The following is a 22,618-nucleotide window of genomic DNA, read 5'->3' as shown; positions in this document are numbered from 1 at the left end:
GAAGAATGTAAGAGAGGCCCAGCCCGGGGCCGCCCCAGGGACCTCACGCGTGACCTTTCTTCTCCAGGGCCTCTGGACAAGGACTGCGCGGGCATTTGGTAGACTGTGCAGAGAGGCAGCAATAGTCATCAGATCTGACTTCAGGTCTATAATGATGTGACCCAGACAATTTCTCTGCCTCAGTCTCTCCTCCTGTAAAATGGACTCATAACCTGCCTGTTGGGATGCTTACATCAGATAACATGTGGGTAACACCGTATGCCCCGCTCATCTCCCAGCAGTGGCCAAGGAATGGAGCTCTTCTTCCCGATTAGAGCGGCCAGGCCCAGACAATGCCCCTACAGGAACCACCAAGCCCCAGAAGAGTCGCCTTGGCTAGCTGTGCCCTACCACTCCCAGCTTCCTGCCATCGATTGCTCAAAAACCCGAGCCCAGAAAAAGAAAGTCAACAAACACACTAGAACTTCGGTGTGGAAATGGAGCACACAGAAGGAAAACATTAGGAGCAGAACAAACAGGAATGTCATTTAGTTCAGCAACCCCATGGCAGCTCCAGAACCAAACAGCCCGCAAACAAGGCCACATTCAGCTCCCATCTCTGGTTTCTCCCCACAGTCAGGCCTTGCCCTCATCCCTGTGACGTTAGTTCTCTCAGCACTGCTTGCCAGACAGCTGCCCAACCCTTGGGGCTGCCCAATCGTGCCTGACACCTGAGATCTTGAGAGATAATAACGGTTCTTTTGCAGCCTCCCATTAAACACACACACACACACCACACACACACACTCACTCACTCACTCATTCACACATCCCACCTGATTCCCTACATTATAAAGAATTCCCATAACCCTAAGCAGGTGGAGCCCTCTCCCACCACAAAGGAAAAGGACAGGAAGGCAAGGTCCCTGATAGCCAGATTTATTTTACATTCTCTTCCACAGGGGACTTGGGGGTTGGGGGCCGCTGGGCAGGCAGGAGGACAGCACACATCAGTCCCCCTGGAATGCATCTGGGACAGGACAGTCCTCGGAGGCCCCACCCTTCCTGGGCGCTACAGCAGCAGGAGGATAAGCAGGACCCAGGTCCAGGGCTCGGCAGCCTGTGGGAAGAGGGAGCCTTCGGGCAAGACCTCTTGCCAGGCCTCGAATGCTAAGGAAGTGCTGCGTCCATCCTCCATCTCACTCCCAGGCCCAGCTGGAGGCAGGAAGACAAAGGGGATGGCAGGCAAGCTGGAGTGAAAGGGGAGGAATCCCTTCCAGGCGAAGACGGCCTTTGGTCTCTATTAGGTTAGGAAGCTGGTCCTTGTTAGAGGAACCCCATGGGGGTGAAGCTGGGAGCGGGCCCCTGTTAGAGGAAACGCCATAGCAGGGTGGGGTGGCGGACGCGGGGGTCTGGTCTCAATAAGGCCTGGAAATAGTCTCCACTTCAAAGCAGACCTCTATATTTGGGGAGTGGGGTAGGGGAGGAAATAAAAGGGCTGTTAGAGGAATGCCTGTGAATTGTGGGTGGGAATCAGTCCAGGGGGCTTCGAGGGAGGTTCCGTGGGAAAGGCTGCTGAGGTTGTCTGCAGATGCCAGGGGCTCAGGTCCTGGGGGAGGAGGATGGGGGGGCGTCCTCTCTCCCGCCCATAAGTGCTCTGCTCCCCATCCCATCCTGGCTGGGCTCCGAGTTGCCATGGAGACCACTCACACCGGGGCTACATAATTTCCAGGGAATGTCCCAAATTTCTGGGTCCTCCGGGAGACACCTGAAATAGGAAAGACAGAAAGAGCATTCCCCACGTTTTACAAGAGGAATGGGGTTGGGGGAAGTGAGAGCCCTGCCCTCTGCTGGCAGTGCCCAGAACTGCAAGTGGAGTCCCGGTCCCAGGGAGGATTTGTTTTTTCTCGCTCCTGCCCCCTAGAGGCAGAAGCTTAGACGGGACAAGCCACACTTCATGATTTCCATAATGATGGACGAAATCTGAGCACTCAACAACTGTGTACAGCTCTGCACACAGCACTGAATAACCCCACCCGTCCTTGGGAAAGCAAGGACACAGGAAGATGAATCACAGAACTTAAGCTGGGAGGAATCTCACTGGTCTAGTATGACACCCTAATTTTAGAGATGGGGCAGGTAAGGCCACATGAATTCCCCCAAAGCACTCAGCTGCTTAGAGGCAAAGGAGGGACTAAAATCCAGGCCTCTGTCTGCTACAACCCCAAAGAAACCTGTGTGCTGGGGTAGAGGAGGGGAAATGCTAGAAGACACAGGAATATAAAATGAAATTAAAGTCCTGGACCTCCCCTTCCCGGCAGGCAACCATTCCATCCTCTCTTCTGAGCAGCCCAGGCCCATCTTGCCCACAGACCTTGCTGATACTCCTCCCCTGCCCGGAGTGCCTCCCCTCTCCCCTCTCCTCTCTCCTCCTCAAATCCTTCCCCTGTTCCCCTACTTCCTCCAGAAAGCCTTCCCTGACCTGCACTGTCCAAAATGATACCCACTAGCCACATGTGGCTGCCAAGCACTTGAGATGTGCCAGTGTGACTGAGAAACCGAACATTCTAAACCTTTCCTCTAAAAGCACTTGTGGGGCTTCCCTGGTGGCGCAGTGGTTGAGAGTCCGCCTGCCGATGCAGGGGACGCAGGTTCGCGCCCTGGTCCGGGTAGATCCCACATGCCGCGGAGCGGCTGGGCCCGTGAGCCATGGCCGCTGAGCCTGTGCGTCCGGAGCCTGTGCTCCGCAACGGGAGAGGCCACAACAGTGAGAGGCCCGCGTACCGCAAAAAATTAAAAAAAATTAAAAAATAATAAACAAAAGCACTTGTGGCTTATTCCACGAAAGTGGTGCTTTTTCCTCTTGTCTTTATTAGGAGTTGTAAAAAAAAAATGCAAAAGTAGACGTGTACAGAGTAAAATGAGAATGTGTCCCGAAGCCCACCCACCCAAGTAACGACTGGTAACAAGGTGGTGCTTCAGTATCACTGGTGTGTCCGAAGCTTAGTCAGCAATGAGGTGCTGGGATTCAGATGAGAAAGGGGGGTGCTGCCAGGTCAAGGGGCCACCCCTCCTTAGGCAGCCAGCCCTCCAACCTCTCAGGCCCTGCAGCCTGCTGAGTGGGAGCTTCCCCAGGATGTTCACTGCTCTCTGAGGACAGCCTCATCCTCTGAAGCTGAGGCCTGGACAGGGCCTGCCCACTCTGGGAAAAAGCCTGCTGGGTTGGTCACCTTGAACCAGGCCAAGGCCAACCTGAGGCTTCCTACTTTAGTCCTTTGCCTGAGCTGCCCCTGGGCCAGCCCCAAGAGCCGGGATCTTTCTCCTCTCTCTCCTCTTGGGGGTGGGAGGAGGTAGCTGCTAGCTGGGGGTGGGGATACACAGGTGTGAGACTTGCTCCTTTCCATCGGGGGCTTAGTGTCTCAGGAGATAGGACCCTTCCCCTGCAAGGACTGCTCCAGAGACAGAGGTGTATGATGGAAGGAACAGGGGCCTGGGGGTTGGGAACCGTGCTGCCCTGAGTCCAGCTGGCTTCGCCAATGATTCTGAGCTGGTCTGTTTTCCTCCCAGGCCTCACCCCTCTTCAGGGAATGAAGGCAGGCAACAGAAGTGCTGGCTTTGGGGAAGCAGCCAGTGCCCGGCCGGAAGGGTGGGGGATGGTCAGTCCGTGAACCTTTGCTGAACCAGCACTGGCCGCCAGTAGCAGCCACCCCAATCCCTCCAGGGACCCTGAGATACCCTTTCTGAACTGCCCTCAGCCCATCCCCCACAGGACCTGGAGATACCCCTTCTGGCCTGTCCCCCAACGCATCCCCCTAGCACCCTGAGATACACCTGGCCCCAGCCCACATACCTACAAACCAGCCGTCGTCACACTGCTGCATGACATCCACCCAATCCCCCTCCCGCAGCTCCAGCTCATCCTCATTCTGGGGCCTGTACTGGTACATCGCCCGGTACCTGCAGGAAACATCGCCATGGCAACCACCAGAGCCCTCACCCCTTCCCCAGACCAGGCCTGGAGTGTCTTAAAACCAAGGTAGCCACATCCTCTGAATTTCCCAGCGTCTCTACATGCTCCCATTAGCCCCTGGCCCAGTTCCAGGCATGGCGACTGTGTCTGGCTTTAGTGCATTCTTCCCCAGGCCTGCTCCCTGCTCTCCAAGCCCTAATCACCCAAACCCCACCTCCTCTGAGTCCCCAGTGCCTTCAAATCTGTCCTACCACTTCCCACACTTTGCGCACACACGCGCTGACCTCAGGGCTGGAAACGCAGTGAGGAGATGGAGGTCAGGGGACCCAGTGTGGGAGGCTTGCTTTAAGGCCCAGGGCTGGCAGGGACAGGTCAGGAACACCGCAGACAAGCACCTTCCTGCCCCCGCACCCCCCGACCCCACCAAAATCACCCGTAAGCACTGTAAGGACAAGCACTCTTTAGTAGGAATTTACCAACTCCATCCTGGGATGGGGGGAAGAGCAGGTTAGGGGGTCCGTGTGCTCAACACTCCCTGCGGGGCAGCCCCTCCACCCTGACCAAGCACCCCAGACAGTACTCACAGGGTCCAGTGTATCTGAGTGGTGTTGGGGGACGAGGTCCCCAGCTCCAGGGGACGGCTGGAGCCTCCAGGATGGGACAGAGCTGACCCAAGGGTGCTGAGACTCTGGGGTCCACAGGAAGGCAGGCAGACACATGCAAGCATGAAGGAGGAGAAGTGAACAGGCCTGCCCACCTCACCAGGAGCAGCTTCCCACGATGCCTCATCTTATCTCGCAATCCCCACAGCACAGGGAGATCTGTCTGACTGTTTCACTTCACAAGTGCTGGGAAGTTGGGCCCAGGTAGGGTAGATGGCTGATTTGAACACGTGCACGGACAAAGCCGGGAGCAGGAGAAGTCCTATGCGCTGGCTCTGTCTGCCCATAACAGTTTGCTGAGTGAGTGGATGAACCCAGGAGCAGATGCACTTGTCTGTGAGCTATGTCAGCACGAGGACCAATGGCTATCACATTTACCCATCAGCTACTACCTACCAACTACCCTCTGCACCTCTGCAGTGGGGATTACTATCCCCATTCTACAGGCGAGGAAACCCAGAACCAGAGAGGGCAAGCCATCTGCCCAAGGTCACACAGCAGGTGAATGGCAGACCCCCAACTCATGGCACACCCTGTCCCAGAGGCTGATATAGGGAAATCCCAAGAGTGGATTCTGGAAGGTCAGGAGGTTGGTGCTGCCTTTGGGTCCTACCTAGAAACTCCTGCCTCCCTGGGCTGCAGCTCAAGGACAGAACCAAGGGTCTGAGGTCCTCAAGGCCAGGATGGGGCTGCAACACAAGGTTCTGCCCAGTCACCCCACTAGTCTGTCCTGAGCAGTCTGGGAGGGATTCCGAAGCACAGACCATCACAGGAATGGGAGATACAGTGCGCAAAGCAGGGCTCAGCTCTCCGGTCTAAGGCAGGTCACCTTACCTGGGTCTGGGGTCTGGGCTCCTGGGTAGGGAAGGAGAAGCCAGTGCGGCGGGGGGAGGTCCGGCCCCCCCAGTCGGTGGGGTCAAATGGGCTGCGCGGCATTAATGGGGAGCTGGGGTGATGGGCCAGGCGGGCAGTGGTCAGGCGGGGAGATGCAGGGAGCTGGGGGCTGTCGTCGCAGACGCGAAGCCGGGGCTCCCGGGTCACTTGCACGTAGCTGGCAGGGAAGATGCCCTGGCGCCCGGTGCCTGAGATGCGGCCCTCGTACCAGTGCTCGTTCACCTTGCGGATCAGGCAGATGTGCTCCCCCTGGTCGCAGAGAGGGAGTTAGTACCTGCAGGGCCCTCCCGGGTGCCACGTACCAGAGGTAGCCTACGTGGAACAGTGTTATTTAAACCTAACACCTTGCACGAAGGGATCAGGTTCAGAGTGTGTCAGCAGGTTATACAGAGGTCACACAGCTCAATGCCAGGCTGGTAAGAAGCACTGGGCAGGCATTAGCCACCCCTGCCATGACTGGGTCCTTCCCTGCCTCCGCCCTGGGTTATCCGGTCACCACTGCATAAAGAAACAAACTCTCTGAGGGCAGCTGCTGCGTCCTCAAGCCCCCATGCTGACTAGTGTTAGTGGGGCTGCCCTGGGAAGGATGGTCTCTGGCCTCCACCTGCCCCCACCTCTCTCCATCCAGCCACCTCCTTCCCCCTCTCCCCCTGGGCCAGCTCTTCTGGGGAAACATTCGCTGGTGGCAGTCATGGCCTCTGCCCCCAAAACCAGCCAAGGGAGACCAGTTCCCTGCTTTCCAGGACATTTTTCAAGCTTTCTGAACCATGATCTATAGTAAAAAAATATGTCGTAACAACAATCTAGTACACACACAAACATATATACGTAACTGTCTAAAAGTCTGTAAAACATCTTTCTACATGCAAGGCATTCTAAGATTTCCATTCTATTAAATATGCTGAGGTAATTCCCTGGCAGTCCAGTGGTTAGAACTCGATGCTCTCACTGCCATGGGCCCAGGTTCGATCCCTGGTTGGGGAACTATGAGGATCCCGCCACCAGAGAAAAAAAAAAAAAAAAAGCTGACTGTGATCCTCACAGCCTATCAAACTGCAATTTGAACAAAGCACAACTACTCTAGAAGTTTTGAACATTTAAAAAATGGGCAAAATTAAGTGAAATATATCCAAAGAGACTGAGGAAAAAAATCTGAAATACTACTGAAGATGGGCACACCCGATTTTTTAAAAAATGTTTTTACTGCACATACTTACCTGTGTCTTCACCTGCCCCTGCCCTGCACCCACACTCCCTGCCTGGCCGCACCTTTCGGAAGGAAAGCTCCACCTCCAGATCCCCCTTGAAGTTGTACTGGGCCACGGCTTCTCCATACTCCAGCACCTGGTAGGTCGGAGGCTTGATGGGCTTGGGGATCTCATCTGCAGGCAGCACCTGTGGGAAGACAGGGCACGAGAAAGAGTCACCTTGGGCATCAACTGGGCACAGACCTGGGGCTCCTGGGAGGGTGAGGCAATATGGGCAAGATCTGTCCCCAGCCCAGAGAGGAGACAGACACCAGACACAAGACTGAGGGTGGCCAGGGGTGAGCACAGGCAAGGGGGTGGTCGGTCCCAGAATGCTCCTGGAGGAAGAATTTCCGTCAGAGGTATGTGGAGTGGGCATTATTAGAGTGGACAACAGCAGTGCAAATAGGAGACAGTTTAAATTGGAGCGCAGAAGGACATGAGGAGTTCCAAGGAGCAGGGAACTCCTGGTTACCTAAAAATGAGGATCTACCATTTCACTGCTGCTGAGAACCAAGTGTCCCTCCTCCTCCTCCTCCTCCCCTTCTACCCCACCAGGTGCCCTGAGTCCCCACACCCTACCCAGGAAACCAAGACACTAATAAACTAGTTCCTACTAATATGTAAATGATTGATGACATAGAATACTATATATACTTTGTGGAACTTCAGGATCAGGGACATCGTTCTGAGGATACGGGAGGTCTATTGATGCCTATGAGATGAAGAGCCTGAATTAGATGACCCAATCCATGAGTCAAAAAGGAAGCCACGGGGCTTCCCCGGTGGCGCAGTGGTTGAGAGTCCGCCTGCCGATGCAGGGGACACGGGTTTGTGCCCTGGTCCGGGAAGATCCCACATGCCGCGGAACAACTAAGCCAGTGTGCCACAACTACAGAGCCTGTGCTTTAGGGCCCATGTGCCACAACTACTGGAGCCCGTGCTCCGCAACAAGAGAAGCCACTGCAATGAAGACGGAATGCAGCCAAAAATAAATAAATTTTTTTTAAAAAAGGATAATCAGAAAACATTATGAACAACTTTATGCCAATAAATTAGATAATTTAAAATTCCTTAAGAGATGCAAATACCCGAGATAACCTGTAGCCCTATATTTATCAAATCCAGAACCTGTCTCTGGATTCAGATTCTAGATCTTCTACTTAACGACTTGTCTCTGAACCTTAGCAAGTGCATCTGCAAAATGGGGATGATTTATCACTTTCCCACGTTAATGAGGGGAACAAGGGAAGTAATAACACGTGAAGAAGGTGATGCAAGTATATGTGATTTGTGAACTGTCACACGATTCGTACTCTTGCCAGTTGCAATTAGAATTCTTCCCAAAGATAGCTTGAGAGAGGTGGATTCTGAGTGGTGAAAGTGGGGGAGGCCGACAGGGCTGGTGGCCTCTGGTACAGGAACTGAGTTGTTTGGTTCTTCCCCCCTGGGCTGGGCTCCACCTTTAGCCCTCATTTAACAAACATTTCCTGAGAGCATGAATGAGGCTGAGACTTGGCCCCTGCCCGGAGCTCACAGTTTTACGTCTTAGGAAACTTGCCATTTGTGAGGGAACAGCCAGCTCCAGAGAGAGGGGCCCTGGATGGTTAAAGGGGTCTCCACTCTCTGCAAACCCATCCGCCCGCCCAACCAGGCCCCTGCTTGTTGTTGCCCTGCTCACCTCCACGTAATTAGCAGGGAAGATGCCCAGCCGGCCGTGATGCTCCCCCTCCAGCCAGTTCTTGTCCACCTCCTTGTGGATGTAGACAATGTCACCCTTCTTTAGAGTCAGCTCCCTGAAGGCCAGAGCAAGGACATCTAGCAACCTGAGGTCCTCCAGGTCCTCCTTCCCTTCGGACCCTGCGCAGCGCACCCAGAGTCCCCTCCACCCTCTGGGGGGCCCACTGCAGCTCTGTCCTCCCAGAGACTGCCCCAGAGGAAAGGGGAGGGAAGGTGAAGGGCACTTACTTAGGGGACTGTGCCTGGAAGTCAAACTTGAGCCGGGCGGCCTTCCTCTGGGCAGGGGGAGAGGACAGAGGGACTGACCTCAGTCAAGCAGCTGGCAGGTCGGGAAGAGCAGCCACCGGGACCCACCCCAGGCCCTCCTTGCACCCTGACCCTAACGCTCCCACCCCCCTTACCTTCTTCTCTTCCTTCCTGGCTGGGCTGCCCCCTGGTTCAGAGGCACTAGGGTCTGTGGAGAAGCACTACCTCAGCTTGGGAAGGCCATGTCTGGGGGGCAGGGTTGGGATGGGGTTCTGCTCCCCCTCCCCGCCCAGGACAGGAACCAGTGGAAGCAGGGGGCTCCATGACCTTCCTGCCACCTCCCCCGGGGCCCCAGCATATCTGGTGCCTGGTGGTGGTGGTGGGCGTCTGCCTGGGTGACAACAAGAGCAAGGTCTGGTTCTTACCTCGGGTTGAGGAAGGGTAGTCGAAGTCCCTCCGACCTAGGAACGGGCTTCCTCCGTCCGCCATCCTGTGGGCGCTCAGGGAGGAACCCTGGTAAAGTGCATTCGGGGAACTGGAGCTCCAGGCGAAGGCCGGGCTGCGCGGGGGCACACGAGTGAGCCACCTGTCTGGAGCTTCACAGCCTACTCGGCTCACCCCTGACCACCCAGATGTCCCACCCACCCCCTTCTCCCATCTCCCGCCGCCTCCTCCCAAGGCGTCTCCCAGGTCCCGAGCTCTCAGCAGGATGTCCTACTTCCCGAGCGGTAAAGGCCTGGAAAGGGTGCGGCCCGGGGTGGGGAGGCGGGAGTGCGCGGCAGGATCCCCTCGCCGCCACTACCCGAGTCCCGAGCTGGGGGTAGGCTTCCCTCTGCGGGCCAGGGACGGCCCCCCTGGCGGCGAGCGGTGGATCGGGCCCCCGCCGGCCACTTTCCGCGCTCCGGGCCCCTCCTCCCGCCGTCAGTGTCCCGGGCTCGCCCCCTCCCCGCGCCACGTCCCCGCCGGCGGCCCTCCCGCCCCGCCCTGCTCCGCCGCCACTCACCGCGCGGGGGGCCGCGGCTCCCGGGACCGTCGGGGCGCCTGCGAGCTCTGTGCGGGAGACGGGCGCGGTCAGGGCCCGGGACGCCGGTGCCCGACACAGCCGAGGCCGCCGCCTCCGGAAAAGTTTGCGGCTCGTAGGAGAGCGGGAGGGGGAGGAGAGGGGCGGGAGGGGGAGGGGTCCTAGAGTCGCCTGCGCGGGCGGCGGGCTGGGAACTGGAGGAGCGAGGAGCCGGGGGAGGAACCGCGGGTGCGGAAGGGGGAGGGGAGGCCGGGATATCGGGGCCTGGTTGGGGTTGGGGTCCCAGCGGGCTGAGGTCTAGGGGGCGGGTCGAGGCGGGGGACCCCTCCGGGTCCCGTACGGCAGGCTGCCGTGGAGTTGGGCTGGGAGGGTTCTTAGGGATCACTAGGAACAGTGAACGCCCTGCATTTTAGGAAGGAGAGAGCAAACAGGGATGAAGTCTCCCAAGGTCGCGAGTGCAGCTGGAGGCGACGCCTCTCGTCGGCCTGCGCCTCCCACCCAAGCCCGGCAGCCGCGGCTCCGGGTTTCTATGTGCCCCCCCTCCCCGGGAGGGGGCTGGGAGGCCGCTACCTTGGGGGATGGCTGCCCGGTCTCAATGGCACGCAGGTCCTTGTCCAGCTCGGCGCTCAGCTTGGCCAGCTCTCTCTCCAGCAGGACCTGGCGGCGGGTTATGGGGGGAGACTTGGACAGCGGGGAGGGGCGGGGGGCAGTGCACCGTGGGGGGCACTGGTCAAAGGTCAGATGTGCGAAGCCCAGTGGGCAGCGGGACAAAGCACACGGTGCTTGGGTAAAGGGCAGGCTCAGGGCACAGGGCCAGGCCAGGCTGCCTACCTTTGGGCCTGCCAGGAGGTGCGTCTCAGGGTGTCAGGGGGGCCCTGCCCCCTGACCAAGCTCACCCATCCCCTACTCCCATAGTAATACTTTAGTACTTCCTGATGTGCCTCAGTACCATTTTCTGTTGTATTACTTCTCTGTTCAAGAGCCTACAGGACTCCCTACTTCCTCGCCCATCAAGTCTTCTACGGCCTTCCACAGCCTGGCTTCACGCTACACAACCTGCTTTCCCTCCCACTGCCCGTCCAGCCGGCTGAGTGTTACACACACACACACACACACACACACACACACACACGTCCCTCCAGCCTTTGCCTGTGTCTCCCCCATCCTGAGCCCCTCTCTCTGCCTGTCCTCCAAGCTCCACCTCCAAGAACATTTCCTGACAATTCCAGTCCACACTAATCACTCCCTTCTCAGCTCCTGCTTTGATCAACAGTTTTCAACACACATTTACTGAGCGCCTACTGTACGCCAGGCACTGTCCTGGGTGCTGGGGGTATAGAGGTAAACCGTATGGGACTGGAGAGGGTCAGAGCTTTGGGTCCGTGGCCTTTGCCCATGGTCACTGGGACCAACACCACCCATAATCTCCCTCGTTGTTCCCCCACCATGCGGTCTCCCCTCCTGCCCACCCGCCCGCAACACTCACCTCGATGGGCTGGGGAGGCTTCTCAACAGGGTCATCTACCAGTGGTTTCTTGGGCTAAGAGTGGGACGAGTGAGTCAGAGGGGGTGAACTCGCTCCCCAAACGCACTAGCTGAGGGTACATCCTATTCTAGAGAACCAGGCCTACACTCACCTTCTTCCCAGTCTCTAGTTCTTGCAGAAACTGGTTCCAGGATTCTTCCGTCCAGACATTGTCTGCTTTCTCTCGGTGCCTGGACACCTGCATAGGGGTGGGTAGGCATCAGCTTGAGTAGAGAGGTACTGGGACACTGGCCAGGCTCAGAAAGCAGGCTTTCAGGCCACTGTCCCACCCCATCAGTGCCCTCCTAAGAATTCTGGGCTCTTCTGGCTGCACAGGCCCCAAGCTATTATCTGTGCTGTTGCAGCCGAGGGCCTGGCCAAAGAGTGTGGTGGTGGGAGAAGTGGGGAGGCGGGGGACGGGGGTGGGGGATGGAGGGGACGGGGAGGGCGGTGGGGGGATGCTGGGCGAGCTACCTGATTTGGGGTCTGGTGCAGGGAGGAGGATGCGCCAGCATTGCAATTGAAGGTGTTTCTAAGGAACTCTTCGGAGATATCCCAGCTTCTTCTAAAAAGAGGGAAGGACATCTCTTCAGGTTCCTTTTAGGGAAACTGAGGCATGCGTGAGCACACAATCCTGGGGAGGGAGCTGCACCCCCTCCCCACCTGCCTCCGGGCTGTGGAAGCAGTATTAAATAGTAAAACGTTATAAGCTCTGAGTTCGAATCCCAGCTGGCCCCACCACTTAGCTGTGTCATCTTTTGGCAAGTTAATGAATTCTCAGAGTTTCTGATTCAACACCTATAATATGAGAATGATTCCCACCTTCGTAAGGGTGTGGTAAAGCTTAGGTGGGGGAACATAATGTGAGACACCCAGGAGAAGGGCTGACACACACATCTGCTCCAGGAGTGGCCAGTCCCTTTCCTGCTGGCCTTGGAATACCCCGCATTTGTGTTCCATCTGGCCCCGTGACTGTGGGTATGTATGTTTGGGCAGCTTCGATGAAGCTAATCGCCATGACTAAGTGCCCTGCACCAATGCCCAACGGTGTGGGACTATGTCTTAGCCCCAGGAAAACCCAGGACGGGGCAAAGAGCCTGCAGGCCTGACCCTGGAGCTCTGGGCAAGTTACTTCTGATCCGTGGGCCTCAGTTCCCTGAGGTGCTGGATCAGTGATGTCATCTGTCACATTTGCCTTAGTTCCCCTCCAGGGCTTCCTTCTTGGCTGGCTGAAATGTTCCAGCCTCTGCTGCGTTTGAATGTTTCCACCAAGTAGAACCGTTGTACCAAGCTTATCAAATGATGGAATGTCTGACGGGAGGGTCAGTATTTGTTGGCTGTAACTATGACTCCATTCTCTATTTTAGAAAGAACATCAGTCATAACACTGATAATGAGAATGGAATACATTGTTCCTAATTTAAGGAAGCTCTAGTCATAACTAAGCCTGTATAATTATAATGTTTGTGGAGACTTGCAATGTACCTTGATCTTCACGACCACCCTCTGATGCCCACTTAACAGATGGGGCTAGTGGGGCGTAGACTGGTTACCTCGGTCAAGGTCACATGGCTAGTGGCCGCACACCGCCTTTAATCCAGAACTCTGGGTCCAAATCTTGAGCAAATCCTAGTCTCTACCTTATCGATGATGCCAAGAGCCACAGCCCAGTTAAGACCACGCTGATGCGGTCACCCCCTCCCCATAAAGGAATCAGAAACTCATTGATTACACTGTGACAGACAAGGTCCTGATTCTTAAGCTTGGGCTGAGCTCCTCCAGGGCCCTGCAGCCCGGGCTGGGCTCAGGTGGTTTGCACAGAGAAAAGGAACTCCGTCCTTGACCTATCTGGAGGGTTCCTCTCTCTGCGGCATCTGGGAGAAAGCTTGGGATCCTCTGTGCCCCTTGTTTTCTTCCAGGCTTCAGAGTGGATGGCCACAGGTCCCAGGTCCACGCCTAGTCATGGGCTGCCCCGCTCTCCACCCCATATGATGAGTGGATCTTTGGGGTGATGAGTTCCTGCTGCCAACCACAAAGGCATCACAGGCGGTCCTGACCGGGAATGGCGCAAAGTCCATCCCTGCCCGCCATTCCCCTTTGGCTCTGGCGGGGAGGGGAGCATCTGGAGCCGTGGGGACCCTAAGAAGGGGCAGAGCCATGGAGGGGAGCCAGCCGCCCTGCTCCAAGACTGTGCCAGCTGTGGCCACCAGGGGGCGCCAATCCCCACAAGGAAGCCAGAGCCCCTCTGCAGCTCCTCCCCACGTTGGCTCACCCGCTCAGAGACGACGTCTGGCCTGGCCTGGCAGCAGGTCTTTGCTGGGGCCCTGGATGCCTTGAGTCCGCTGAGGTGGCACAGGAAGAAGCCACTGAAAGTGGGAGAAAACAAGCAGGGGTGGTGGGAGGTGAGAGCTGGGGTTATGGGCGCCTGGGTGACCCCTTGAAGGTTCTGGCCCACACCCACCCGTGCTCCTGGATGGCTGGCGGGAATGGGGGTGATAGTCTGGACTACGAAATATGGGTTTGGGGCCAAGAGCTTTACATTCTTTACTGAACCTTCCAAACATCTCTGGGGTGTTCCCGTTTTACACGTGAGGAAAGAGAAGCCCAGAGAAATCACGGCCAGGGCTAGGCATCCGCTGGACAGTGAAGCGGAGGCTCTTAATTACCATCTACCAGCGCATTTGGAACTCGTGGAAATGGGCTATACAAACTTCTCAAGCTGAGCTCAGCCAACTGGGGAGCCCCAAAGCCAGGTGTGGCTGCAGGGAGGGGCAGATGCAGGCGCCGGGCTGGGGTGGGACACCCGCACCCCCTCACCTTTGGGTGCTTCCTTGAAGGTCCGGTCCAGCTGCAGGTCTGTGGGAGCAGAAAGGACCAGGTCAGGGCTGGGGCAACAAGCGAGGATGCGGAGCCCCATGAGGCTGCCCCAGAGGCTCCCAGCACCCCTCCTGCCTAGAGCAGGGGCCAAGGGGCTGAGTCAGAGCCTGAAGAATGTCCCGAGGGAGGGAAGGAATTAGGTTTCTGGGAGGGCTTGAAATGCCTCTGGCCGACTTAGGGCCTGAGTGAGCCAACAGGGGCAGTGGCCTCGCCCAAACCCTCCTGCCCCTCCCTCCCGGCGTTCCCACACACACCCTCTCCCTGACCTTTGCAGACCTGCCCTCACCAGGTCAGTTTGGGGAATCCCACTTCCCCTTCGCCCTCTTTCCCTTTCTGCACCCTCTTCTAAACACCTGTCCTGCCCCCTTTGCCCAGACCCACTCCTCAAGGTGCTCAGGACTTTCTGGGGCCTCCTAGGAAGAGCTACTGACCAGGCAACCCACTTGATCCCCTTGGCACGCAGACACACGACCACAGTTCTGACCTTAAACGCAAACCAAAATGCCCCTCTCCGGATCCCACACCTTCCTCCAGCTCCCGGAGTTTTCTGCTTTCCTTTGCAGCAAACTGCTGGCCGTAGGGAACTCAGTGTCTCCAGTTCCCCTTCCCGATAAGGAGGCTTTCAGCCTGAGCCACCCTCATCAAGTACCCCAGTGACCTCCGCCTTACCAGACCAAAGGGCAGTCCCGCTTGACCATCAACAGCATCTGTCACAGTGGATCACTTCCTCCTTTTGAAATTCCTTTTCACTTGGCTTCAGGGAGACCACTCTGGTTTTCCTCCTGCCTCCCCCCGGGCTGCCCCTTCCCAGGCTGCATAGCTGATGCCTGCCCATCTCTCAAACCAAGTGCTTCAGGGCTCAGTTCCTGGGCCTCTGTCTCTCTGTCTCCCTGGGTGATCTGGTCTAGTCTTCTACCTTAAAGATCACTGTCTATTCCAGGGACTCATAACCTTAGCTGCACATCGGAGTTACTTGGGGGAACCTTTAAATCAAAATCTCTTTGAGTGGGTCCCGGGTATTAACACCTGCAGCTTAAGCCTCGCCTCTGAACTGCAGACTTGTATATCAGTTGCCACTCTGGGTGAACCTTATCGAAAACTGAACGCCCCTTAGGCCTGCACCTCTCGCAGCCTCCCCTGTGTGTACATGCATTTACAAAGGTCAACTCCATCGACTCACTCAGGTTTAAGGTCATCCCTGACTCACCTCTTTCAATCCATCAGCAAATTCCCATGACTCTGTCTCCGGAATCCCACCAGGCCCGCTGCTACTGCCCTGGTCCGAGACTCTTTAGCCTGGATTCAAGCCAGGCCTCCTGACTGGTCCCCCACCTCCGCCCAGCCCCACCTCTTCCCCGCCTGGCAGCCAGAGGGAGCCTCTTCAGCCATCACTTGTCAGAGCCTGTCACTCACTCTTCTGCTCAGAGCCTCTGGGTGGCTCCTCAGTTCTCACAGAGTAAAAGCCAAAGGCTCTGGGCGACCAGATCCCAGCACCTCTGTGATCCATCTCCTGTCACGTGCCCCTCTCACTGTGGTCCAGCCCCTCCCTGCGGCTCCAGAACATGCCCGGCCTGCTCTGCCTCTGGGTGTCTGGTGCTCCCAAAGCGGCAACGCTCCTCCCCCAGCCCTGCAGGCCAACTCCTTCACACCCTTAGCTCTCCGCTCAGATGCCACTTCTCAGGGGCCTTTCCCGACTAGCCTGCGTGAGGTGGTAGCCTCCCTGCACTGGGCAATCCCCCGGCTTTTTTTCCCTAGCCCCTCCCACCACCTGCCATGTTAAATACTTATCTGTTTATTCTGTGACCCCCGCCCACCCCCGCCTTAAGCTTCGCTGGGCAGAGACATTCTCTTTTGCTCCCTGTTTTGTCCTCAGCACCTAGAACAGTGCTCAGCACACAGCAAGTGCTCAACAGTTGGTTAAGGGACTGACTGAACAAATGTGTGACCTCACGGCTTCCCAGGTCCTCAGAGGACACTGGGAACAGTGTCTGGTCATTGTACCCCGAGTACAGAGAGGAGAATGGCGGCTCCTTCCTTTGGCCTGTTTTAGCAACCACTCAACACAGAGCCTGGGGTGGGTGGAGAGACTTCCCTGGGCAGGTAAGTTCCCTTTTCTACCCCTTACTCCCCAAGCCCCAGGGGTCCGAGCCCACGTAGGCAGAGAGAGGGCTCTGGAAGGGTGTCTCACCCGGCATTTTCCGGTGAATCTGCTGGAACATTCTCCGGTACCAGTCCCTGGGGCTGTCAACACTCTGGGATGAGAGAAGGCAAAGTCAGGCTACCCTCCCAATATCAAACCACAGAAGTTTTCTCCTCCCTGAGTCCTTTCTCTGGCCACCCTTGAAGCCCCAGCGGGTGGGCTGTGGTGACATCTTTAACAACCATAACTTCGTGTAGCGTGTTACGTTTGAACAAGATATATGGAAGGATCTCCACCAGTGATGGTCCCTAAGCTGTGAGATTTGGGGTAGTTTACATTTTTTTCCTCTTAGCTTTTCTGTATTCCTGATGATTCCACACAGAACATGTGTTTCTATGTAATGAAAAATAAATGCAACAGTATCGGTGGGGGGATGGGGTGGGAATGGTATTTCACATCCTCTGCCTTACCTGTGACGCTAAAGAACCCTGGGAGGCAGAAGGGCATGTTACCTACTTGAGTTTCACTTGAGGGTGAGGAGGTGGAGAACTAGAGGAGGCGACTGGCTCAGGACAGGCCTGGGGGTGGAGGAAGGGCAGGTCCCCCGCGCCTGGACCCCACCCCCGGATCCTCCCACGCCTGCCACCCCTTGAGGCCTTCTCAATCAGGACTCTCCCGTTCATCCCTTCAGCAGGTAACTTACTCAGCACCCGTTTCACGAGTGCCGTGCCAGGTCCTGGGGCCGTGAAAATGGGGTTCAACCCTTACACTAGTGGCGCTCTACCACTGAGAACCTGGTGGGCAGTCTAGAACCCCCCCCAAAAAAAACCACTGTGCAACTCAGACATGCAAGAGTGCCTGTAATTTTATGGGGCTCATGATCCCCCAAACCCATCATGGTTGAACCCCTGCTTTAGTCTGGCACGGCTTGGGTACAGCCTTTGTTGTCAGAGGTGGAGCTCAACGTGGGTCCCTGGGCCCCATCGATCAGTGGCCCCAACCCTGGACTCACAGATCGGGGTGCAATAGGCATGCCGCTCTCATCCACAGGCCCGATTCCCTCATACTTGACCCAGCGCTTGTTCAGACGTTTGCTATCCTTGGTCCACGTGGCTGACCAGTTCTGGGGATGCTGGGAGGCAGGGGTCTTCTGGTTCCCAGAAGGCCGGCTCCCAGGACCTGGCCAGGTCTGATACCAGGCAGGGTCTGTGGGGCATGTACAGGGGGAGCTTTAGCAAAGGGCAGGGGTCCCACCTGGGCTTGTTTGTCCCTTAGCTCCTCAGAACGCTGACCCCTGTGGGTTCAAAAGCTTCAACATCTCCTTGTCTGTCTGAGTTGACGACACAGATTGTCCAAATGTCCCCATCCCCAGCAGGACCACAGGCCTCTGTTTATTTTTTAGTAGTTAAAGTGAATGAAAATGGATTTTATCTTGAGAAATCTGTGCCCGTCCCCACTCCACCCTGCTTCGCTGGGGATGTCCTCAAAGTTTTCAGAACGAGAGCCAGGATCGTCACTTAGCAGAGGATGCTGGGGGGAGACAATCCAGGTGAGGAGGCAGCGGGCTGTGGCAGAAAAGGCCCTGGGGCTGGGGGCAAAGACTGAAACCAGACCTGGGCTCTGCCGCCTACCGGCTGTGTGACCATGGGCACAGCAATCAACCTCTCAGTGCCTGTTTCCACTTCTGTAAAATGAGGGTAGTCGTGGCAGAGATGCAGGGAGGGCTAGTGTGTGTGACTGTATTCAGGACAGTGCCTGACACACAGTCAACGGGCAAGGGACAGAAACTCATTCACCAGAACTTTCAGCCCCCAGGTGTGAAAACGCAAGGGCTTCAGGGCAGGATGGACGAGGGTTTGAATCTCGGTTCAGCCTCTGTGACTGAACATCCCTGAGACTCAGGTTCTTCAACGGGGAAGATGTTGATAATCACACCTTACCTTGTCAGGATATCAAGGGATGACGTGAGATGAGGCCTGTAAAGTGCCTTTACAGTGTCACAGAATTCTCTACGTGCTTAACAGCTATTTGTTAAATGAACGAACTACTTGACACAGGGCCTGCCTCAAGGGAATGCTCAGTAAAGGTTGCCACCCTCCTCAGGAGAGGGGCCCTTGGGGTGGGCCTGCACCCAGGAGGCCCCAGGATCTCCCAGACCCCGTGGCCCAGGCGGGGCTGACTCACAGGATCCCAGGAGCTGGCAGGCTCCCAGAGCTGCTTCTCCGGCCTTCTGCTGGGCCAACGAGTACAGACCGGAGCAGACCTTAGGGGGCCTGTCTTGAGTTCAGCCCCCTCCCCTTCTATAGGCAACACACGCTCGCATTCCTTCACCCTCCATCCCCAGTCCAAGCTATCTCCTGGCCATCTGGAGGTCCGCCGGGCCCCTAAGGCTATGTCCCCTGCACGGGGCCTTCCCCTGGCACTGGGTGGGGCAGGCAGGGGAAGGGATGTGTCAGCCGGGTCTCTCCCACAGCAGTTTCCCTCTCACAGGCCAGCAGGCTCACACGGGAGGGGCAGTTCGCTGAGCTAACTGGCCCCAGGCCCTCGAGAGGCCTCCATCCACCTCCTGCCCCTCCAGCCTGACCCAGGGTGGGGCCATAAGGCAGGGCCCAGGAAGCTCTGACCCCCACCTCCACGGTGCTCCTGGAGCACGTTTTCCTGAGCAGACCCACCTGGGTGCCTGGAAGCATCTCTCCTTGGTGGGAAGTACCCATTGCACACGGTCCTGGGCGCAGGGTCATGGAACTGGAAATTAAGGGTGTTGGAGCCACCATTCCGGATCACGGGCACCTGTGGGGAGGGGCCAGGAGCAGTAGGCAGCTCAGGCCCAGAGGGCTCTGCAGAGGGGTGGGAGGGACGGCTACTAGGGCACAGCCATACCCCATGGGGACGGCTTGACCCTCTCCAGGAAACCAGCGAGGCTCTCTAGAGCGATCACCCACCTCCTTCCCTCCCTCCATCCCTTTAATCCTCCCTCTGCTCCCCAACCTGTCCTGAGAGCCCCCCACCAACTACAGGCCCCCAGTAACCCTCTCCCTCGCTGTTTCACTCACCCGTGTCCCCCGGGGGGATGACCCTACATGGGCGCGGAGGTGGCTGGGGATGAAGTCATCCAGGCTGAGCGCAGCTGGGAGGCTGCGGGCTGAGGCCTGCATGCTTGGGTCAAGGCGGGGGGACCCCGGGGGTACCAGCTGCTCCTCTGCGTGTCCTCTGTGGGGAAGGGAGGGGGAAGGGAGAGCCCTGCTGGATCCAGGCTGCCCGTGCCCTCTGGGCCCGACCTCGGGGTCGGGCCAGCTGGGTGGGAGCTCACGGACCCGGGAGAAAGGCCAGTGCGGGCACCCGCCTGCAGGCTGCCCGGGCCGGCTCCCAGAGGCACAATGGACCGCTTGTTAGGCCGCGGGCAGGAGCTCCGGGTGGGAGTGGGGGAGGGGAGGCCGGGCCGGGAGGAGGGGAGGCTGGCCGGGAGTGCGCCTGCTGGCCAGCCTCTCTGGGGCTCTCAGTGCACAGCGGGGCCCTCTCCCCCGGAGCGAAGGCAGAGGGAACTGGGGCAGCTGGCAGGGAAGGGCCTGGGCACTGGGACTTTGTTTCAGTTCCCTCTGCCACCCCCAGGCCCTGTGTGGGCATCTGCTTGTCAGCGGGCACAAGGGGCTACTCAGGCGGGTGGGGGGGGGGGGGGCGGAGAGGCCCCGGGCCACGGTGAGGCCATCCGCGCACTGCCCAACAGGGCCAAGGTTCCGGGGAGGCGGAGCGCGCCGAGCATTTCCAGGCCGCGGGAGCCATTCCTTCTGAGCTCAGTGGAGTATCAGCTCTCTCTTCTTTGGCCTCTTTGCTCGGGCTGAAGCCTCAGAGGGCTCAGGGTGCCCGTGAGGGGTGGGGCGGGAGCAGAGCAGCGGGGGAGCAGGAAGGTGGACCTGCTCACGCGCAGGCGGTGCTGAGTGTCACGCACACGCACACGCACAGATGTGCGCACACGACCCTCTTTCTCCTACACCTCCAGGCTGTTTTTTGAACAGAGGGTCTTCCTGGGAGTACCATGCCTGACTGGTCAGCTGGGTTCTTCTGCCCCGGGCAAAGGTTAGGTCAGGGGAGAGGGCTCCCAGCAGCCGGGAGAGGAGCCGGTGGGGCTTTTCCACCAGAGAGCTCAGCTGTCCCGCCTCACCTGTCCTATTGGACATGGCCAGAGGCTGAGCCAACCTCTGCCACCTTCCGGCGCTGGACCAATTCTGGCACTTTTGTTCAGAGTTAAGGCTTGCGCGTGCCTGTGTGGTGTGGGGACTCACAGGAGGGCGGCGAGGGCCTTGTGAGGTGCTGTGTGTGCAGGGTGGAGTGTAAACACAGTGCTCCGAATGTGACTTGCGCAGGGGGTACCATGGGGGGGTGATGTGAGCAGCATGGGTGTTGTGGGTACAGAGGGGGGTCAGCTGAATAGTAGGCGGGGGGTGTGCCGTGGAGGTGTGTGTGTGCCGTGGAGGTGTGTGTGTGCAGTGAAGGTGTGTGTGTGTAGTGGGGTGTGTGTGTGCAATGGGGGTGTGTGCAGTGCGGGTGTGTGTGCAGTGGGTGTGTGTGTGCAGTGGGGGGCTCATATGAGCAGCACAAGTGTTGTGGAGGCCAGAGGGGATGAAGGTGCAATGGGGGCTGTGATTACTGCTGTACGAAGTTCCTGCTCAGCCATGGTGAGGGGGCGGTGCTGCAGGGTACCACTAGGCTGGGGGCAGCTCCCTGACTCTAGTCTGAGTGGGGATTCCCTCTGACATTCGAAAAGACCTGCTGGGACCCAGCTTTTCCGGGCCCACCTCTGGCTGTGAGGGGAGTAGAGGGCTGAGGCTGGAGGAGGGGCCTCTCACCAGCTGGATCCAATTAGGACTCCTACCAAAACCGAAACAGGCAGACACACCCCTGTTCCTGCTGCTCTCCCTCCCTCTGCGGGGGAAATTGAGGCGGGGGAGAGCGGGAGATCCGAGGGCTGGGGCAGGCTGGTTCCTAGCCGCAACACCTCCCCCGCCAGCTGACCACCGGAGGCCAAGTTGCGAGGTCAGCACTGGCAGTCCTGCCCATCAGCTGACCCAGCCTGCTTTCCTCTCCCTGCGGCCCACCCTGCTGTGTTCACTGAGAAGGGCCCTCCAGTAAGGAAGGGGCGGGCAGGAGCTCTGCCCACACCACCTGATTTTCCAGGGTCTGCTGATCCTTGGTGGCCCAGCCTGACCCTCCCCAACACAGCTCCCGGGGGCGCACGTCTCAGGATATGCAGGGGTGGGTGGGGAAGGGTGGGCTGAGTTTTCCTCCTGGCGGCTGCACCAGGAGACGATAAGGAGGACTTCTCGCAGGGAAGATGGAGGCACGGGGGTCAATGGGTCCAGCATCTGGCAGAGGACAGGGGTGCCAGGAAATTCCTGGGGTCCTCCCAGGATTCAGGCAGCCTTTCACCCCGGCAGCCAGCTCCAAAGGGCTAGAAGTGGTGAAGTAGCCCTGCTGTAGCTGGCAGACGCCTTCCTCCCTCTAAGTACTGCCCTGACCTTGGGGGCCTGGCCCTAGGCGCATTCTGGGGTATTTTCCAGCTACAAGTCCACGTGGACAAGGACAGGTTTTCTCGAATTTCACCTTATCTGGATTGAGGGGGGGACTTCTCACCTCTCTCCTCCCCGGAGTTTGGGACCAGGACCCCGGGGGGAGGGGCTCCTTGCCTTCCCCTCGTGTTGGATGCGGGTCCCTCCTCGACTGCGCCCCCCCGCCGCGTCTCCTCTCCACCGCCTCTCCTTCCCGGCACCTACCTTCCCAGGCGAGCAGGTGGCGGGGACTGAGGACGCCCGAGAAGACAGGAGCATCTCTGCGCGGCTCCTGCCTGGCGCAGCCGCGACGGGCCCTCGGGGAGGGAGGGCGGGCAGGGAGTCCGGGCTGTGCCGTCCGCCCTCGTGACCGGGTCAGGACAGGCTCCGCTAGGCCGGCCCCAGAGGAGGAAGAGGGCAATCGACGGAGCCGGAGTTGGGGGAGGGGGGCGAGGGCCCGCGCTGGGAGGAAGGACCGTGAGAGGCGCGCGCGCGGCGTAATGTGTCTCCCTGCGATCTGGTCCGTGGGCCGGCCTGGAGTGGAGGGCGGGGGCTCGGGCCGGCCGGCCCGGGGCGGGTGAGTGCTCCCCGTCGGGGCGCGGGCGGGCGGGCGGGCAGCGAGGACGGCGTGGGCCCTGCCGGGGGCCGGGCCGGCCGCGAGGCGGCGCCGGGAGGAACCGCCCAGGGTCCCCGGGGAGCTCGCTCCGGTTTCCCAGCTGCTTCCCCGGCCCCCACCGCAGGGCGGGGGCCAGCGAGCGCCACTCAGAGTTTCCA

At 58.5% G+C, this 22,618-nt stretch overlaps 1 protein-coding gene across 5 annotated transcripts; it reads right to left on the bottom strand.

Moving 5' to 3' along the window:
- Positions 1–902: 902 nt before the first annotated feature.
- Positions 903–22,391, bottom strand: SORBS3 (sorbin and SH3 domain containing 3). Of its 5 annotated transcripts, none has more exons than XM_032634923.1 (21): positions 22,070–22,389; positions 19,355–19,511; positions 18,974–19,091; positions 17,314–17,507; positions 16,350–16,413; positions 14,102–14,140; positions 13,557–13,650; positions 11,759–11,849; positions 11,397–11,483; positions 11,246–11,299; positions 10,330–10,416; positions 9,742–9,788; positions 9,164–9,297; positions 8,894–8,946; positions 8,721–8,767; positions 8,434–8,548; positions 6,775–6,900; positions 5,446–5,754; positions 4,534–4,637; positions 3,830–3,936; positions 903–1,747 (listed from the first exon to the last, which is right to left on the bottom strand). In XM_032634923.1, the coding sequence occupies exons 2-21, from the start codon at positions 19,454–19,456 to the stop codon at positions 1,686–1,688; spliced, it is 2,034 nt and encodes a 677-aa protein (XP_032490814.1). In that variant the 5' UTR covers positions 19,457–19,511; positions 22,070–22,389; the 3' UTR covers positions 903–1,685. The 5 variants fall into 5 exon arrangements, with proteins under 5 accessions (XP_032490814.1, XP_032490816.1, XP_032490815.1 ...); XM_032634925.1 differs by having other exon boundaries at positions 18,974–19,046; XM_032634924.1 differs by lacking the exon at positions 3,830–3,936 and having other exon boundaries at positions 22,070–22,391.
- Between the last annotated feature and the right edge of the window lie 227 nt (positions 22,392–22,618).

The sequence above is a fragment of the Phocoena sinus genome, chromosome 6 (genome assembly GCF_008692025.1).
Source record: "Phocoena sinus isolate mPhoSin1 chromosome 6, mPhoSin1.pri, whole genome shotgun sequence".
Classification (NCBI taxonomy): domain Eukaryota; kingdom Metazoa; phylum Chordata; class Mammalia; order Artiodactyla; family Phocoenidae; genus Phocoena; species Phocoena sinus.
Note: the sequence above shows the minus strand (reverse complement) of the source record. Positions and strands in the feature narration are given on the sequence as shown.